General features: G+C 52.4%; 1 protein-coding gene across 1 annotated transcript; it reads right to left on the minus strand.

The window, feature by feature from the left end:
- Positions 1 to 3668: 3668 nt before the first annotated feature.
- On the minus strand, positions 3669 to 4643 carry LOC104529665 (olfactory receptor 52B2). Its single transcript, XM_010174029.1, has one exon. It carries the CDS (start codon positions 4641 to 4643, stop codon positions 3669 to 3671), a length of 975 nt encoding a protein of 324 aa, XP_010172331.1.
- Positions 4644 to 4925: the final 282 nt, after the last annotated feature.

The following is a 4925-nucleotide window of genomic DNA, read 5'->3' on the forward strand; positions in this document are numbered from 1 at the left end:
GGGAAGAGAACTTCCCTGCTCCTACTGGCCCACATATTTCATTTAATTTTTGCACGCACTACGTGGATGCTGTGAAAAAAGGTCAGTCAGAATCATTTCCTCCTTCCCAGGAAAGGTTTGTTGTAATCCAAACATGCTTAAAAATAGCCAACTGCATCAACTGAGCTGAAAGAAAAAATAGGTCTTTCAAGAGTGAGAAATTAAACACAAAGTGCAGAAGTTCTGGTTTCACATCTCGTCTGAGTTATTAAGCTAACATTTTAACCACGTTGGAAACATAAATCACCCTGATCAGCTGGCTAATACCCCATTATGCATGCCCCTCTGGACATTAATTGCTCAGCTAGTGATTCATTGACTCGGGGACATTTCCCTGCGCCGTTTGCTCCCTGACCCGGCCACCACATCCATCCAAGGAGCAGAGCAGTGTAAGGGCTCTGAGTTACAAACTGTCTCCTCAGCTGTGTAAAACTGCTCCTGGAAACCCAGAGAAGCAGAAGGATCCATGAAATGCTCTCATGTGGGACACTGATGCTCAGCTCATCCCAACCCAGCTGCCTGCTAAAGCGCAGGTGAAGATGTGTGTCCTGGCTCTGCTGGGATACAGCTCGTTCTCCTCTCAGTAGCTGGAATAGCTGGGGCTTGGGTTCAGTGTGGGATTTGTTATGAGAATGTTGATCAGACACTGATGTTCTCAGTTGCTGCTGCAGCCCAAGGTCATTGTGTTTGGGTTGTTCGCAGGTGGAAAGGACTGGGAAGGGGGAAGCACAGTAATTAGCAAACCCCAGTATTGTCATTTGGTGGCTGCAGGAATGTGTCACCCCGAGAGAGGATCCCCAAGTGCTGAGGAGTAACATCAACATGACACAGGTCAGTGCACTAACCAAGCACGTGGGCCAGCACCCTCCTGTTGTCACCATTCCCTACCCATTTCCCATGATTTATACCTTGTTTGGAAGCCATTTGGAGGCAGGTCTTTCGTTTTGCCTTTGTGCAGCACCTGCCCAGGGAGATCCTACCTCCCACTAGCTCCACGATGAAGATGATGATGATGGCACAAGACTCCTGGACGTTTATAAAAGGGTCCTTTCTCAGGACCATGCTCAGACTCGTGCCACCTCTGAGCACACACACTCATTTCACCTGCATAGCTGGTGGGCTCAGAATTCAGCATGTGCTTAACCAAGTTCAGGGCTGAGGAGAGGCCAAGGGGGGGAGGTGGTGAAGAAGGTGGTAGAAATAACGGTGTGAGTTACAGCGTGTAACAGAGACACCAGTGAGCAATATTATTCTTTAATATTGACCATTTTAGATGGCAGCTCCATTGTTGTTACAGCTGGCCAAAAAGCTTTCAGGAGAAAACCCCTCAGCAGGGCGTTGCTCTGTCAACAAGTTCTTGTTTTCAGGTGGGAAGGCAGGGCTGGAGGAGACCATCCCCATCAGCAAACAGATCTCACCCCTCCTCCAGATCTGCTGTCACCCCTGGGACAGCAGCTGTGCCACTGCTCCGGGTCCTCCACGCCCTAAAGACCTCAAAGCATCTATTTCAGCCTCAATGTATTTACCTGCTGCCCATGACGACCTGCTCTCCTGACACGTTTTCTTTCTCACAGCCCCGTCTCCGCTCAGGAATCACGTGGGCTGCTCTGTGTCAATATTCTTTCTTTTGCTAAGAAATCCAACACAAACACAAATGTTTTGAGGACGTTATAAAAAAAAAAACCCAACCACCCGAAGAGCTTTTGTAAGCAGCTTTGTTATCTCCACTGTTAAACAAACAGCTTTTACCCAACAGCCTTTCACTTCCCCTGCGCCTGGCACAGGGTTCCCACCTCTGATGAAATCAGGAAAAAAATAGAAAGTGTTGAAAGCGTTGAGAACTTTGGGGGTTTTTGTTCTGAAATGGTGAATCTCCTCGTTTCCCTTTTCTTTGGAAGTTGTAGCAGCCTTACAGGGGTGACTGGAGCAGAGCAGGGGTTTGGTTGCTGTATCAGTGTCATCTCCTGCATCGTTCAGCTGTGAACAAGCCTGGTCCCAGAGAGCACTCCTTGCTCCTGCCCTCCATCAGGGATGTTGGGTTTGATCAGCCCCAATCAAAGCCCTCAGGGACCTGCTGGCTCCCTGCCCTGATGCAGGGCACCATGTTCTGTGGAGCCCAGAGACACTTTGTCCACAGAGGTGGTAGAAGCTCCATCCCCGGAGACATTCCAGGTTAGGTTGGACGGGGCTCTGAGGAACCTGATCTGGTTGAAGATGTCCCTGCTCACTGCACAGGGACTAGATGGCCTTGAAAGGTCCCTTCCCACCCAAACCATTCTGTGATTCTATCTCTGGGGTCTCCAGCCCCTCCAAAGGAGGCACCTCTGAGGTCCAGGCGTGCAGCAGCAGCTGCCTTCAAGGTGGCTTCCCCACCACGGGCAGGTCTGAAATGGCTTTGCAGCACAGTGGGCTTGGTGAGTGCCCTCAGGCCTCTTGGTCAGGGCAGAAGGGATGTTCTGCAGGAAGGGTTGGATGATCTGCTCCGTTTGGTGACTATTGACATGAATATATCAGACCTTTTGTCAGGTCTCACACCTGACACAGGGTCAGAGCATCTCAGCTCCTGACACTGCTGTGAGAGCTGGACTGCAGAGCAGAAGCAGCTCCCAAGTGCTGCAACCAAAAGACTCTGGTGGCTGCCTGGATGAGGAAGAGTGACACTAAACAGACCTGAAGAAGTCCCTGAGCTCAGGTGAGGAGAGCTAGGCAGGTGGGAGCATTGCTATGACTCTTCCATAAGACTGAGAAGCTCCAGCCATGTGGGAACAGCCCATGGGAACCAGAAGACTCCTGGTAGGACTGTTGCTGTTGGTGTCACTGTCTCCATGGTCCTCCTTATTATAATGGTGCAGCAGAAACCCCCTCAAAAGCAGTTCAGAACACACTGACCTTCCAGGGGCTTGAATTCAGTCTTGGACATCATGGTTTAAGGGTGGCTGAGTCACCATCCCTGGAGGTATTTCAAAGATGTGTAGATGTGGTGCTTAGGGACGCGGTTCAGTGGTGGACTTGGCAGTGTTGGGATTTCCCTTGGACTCAATGGTCTTATGGGTCTTTTCCAACCAAAACAATTCTATGAAATGTTTCCCTTAAGCACAGGACAATAAAGCCTTTCCTGACCTCACGAGGCTCTTCAGCATGAGGACATCTTCATCAGTAAGGGGTGCCAGGGCCCCTCAGCAGTGCAAGCATCAAGTCAGGAGGATAGACCATCGTCTGTGCCATGGTAAACAGCACTTTGCCCACCCAGCTATGGTTCGTGCACCAGGCTTGGATCTGTTGACCAACGAGGTGCTCATGGTCTAGGCACTGAGATAACAGGTGAAGGAACAAGCAGAAATGAAGCTGTAGGACAGCAAATAATAATCAGCAGCAGGAGGTGATGGTAAACCAGCAGATGTGAGAGCCCTGATGCTCGTCAGCTGAACTCTGCCCCATGTCTGTTAGATGGACCAGGGGAAGCATCTCTAGGAGTAGCAATGACCCAAGCCCACACTTACAGAAATCCCACCACCCTCAACTTCTCTTGAACCTCTTGGTCAAGCCCGTTCCTCCAGGGTGAGAAGTGCTGCAGCGCTTGGTGCTGCTTTCCAGATCCTGTTCCAAGTCCCCGTTCCTTCCAGCATCACTCAGCATCTCCTCCCCCAGCCGGGGCAGGGGCACTGCCCCGCGGGGCACAAGAGGCGGACGACGCGCTCCCGGATCTGCCGCGTCCTCACCCCGTACACGATGGGGTTAAGCATGGGTGGGACCACGACGTAGAGGTTGGCCAGGAGGATGTGAACGTGACTTGGGATTTGGTGGCCAAAGCGATGAGTGAGGAAGGAGAAAAAGGCAGGAACGTAGAACATGAGGATGACGCAGAGGTGGGAGCCGCAGGTGCTCAGGGTTTTCAGACGAGCTTCTGGGGACGGGAGCTGAAAGACCGTCCTGAGGATCAGAGCGTAAGAGACGGCGATGAGCACGACGTCCAGGCCGGAGGAGAGAAGAGCCGTTGTCAGCCCGTACCAGACGTTGGCTTTTATGTCGGCGCAGGCCAGGCGGGCGATGCCCATGTGCTCGCAGTAGGTGTGGGGCATGACGTTGTGCCCGCAGTAGGGCAGCCGCTTCAGGAGGAAGATGGGTGGGAACATGATGCAGAAGCCCCGGATAACGGCAGCCACGGCTATCTTCCCGATCACCGAGGGGGTTAAGATGGAAGGGTACCGCAGCGGGTCGCAGACAGCCACGTACCGGTCAAAGGCCATGGCTAGCAGGACAGAGGATTCCACGATGAAGCTGAAGTGGGTGAAGAACATCTGTGTAATGCAGGCATCGAAGGAAATCTCCCTGGCGCTGAACCAGAAGATCGCCAGCATCTTGGGCACCGTCGTGGTGGAAAGCATGAGGTCAGCGACAGCCAGCATGGTGAGGAAGAGGTACATGGGCTCGTGGAGGTTCCTGTCCGTGCTGATGACAAAGAGGAGGACAGAGTTGCCAAACACTGCTGTGATGTACATCAGACAGAAGGGGACAGAGATCCAGATCTGGGACTCCTCCATGCCCGGGATGCCCGTCAGGACGAAGGTGATAGGATCAAAGCTGCTTTCATTGAGCTCGTACATGGTGTTTCGGTGCTGGGTCTCAGCCTGGTTCTGCTCTGTGCAAGAAAGACAAGGGATAAATAACGCCTGGTGAGCCTGGTGTCACCCCATGCCCAGCTCCAAATGTGCCCACATCGGTGCATACAACGTCCTGCCTGCACCTGCCTTCCAACCAGAGCTGTCTCTGAAGGACGAGGGGTTGACTCGCTGTGTACAAAGGATCCATTTGTTCGTTCTTATCAACCCCACAAACTGTTTCTGAGGACAGGCTGAGAGAGTTGGGGCTGTTCAGAGAAGAGAAGG

This window comes from Antrostomus carolinensis, unplaced genomic scaffold, assembly GCF_000700745.2.
Source record: "Antrostomus carolinensis isolate BGI_N321 unplaced genomic scaffold, ASM70074v2 scaffold14668, whole genome shotgun sequence".
In the NCBI taxonomy this organism is placed as follows: Eukaryota; Metazoa; Chordata; class Aves; order Caprimulgiformes; family Caprimulgidae; genus Antrostomus; species Antrostomus carolinensis.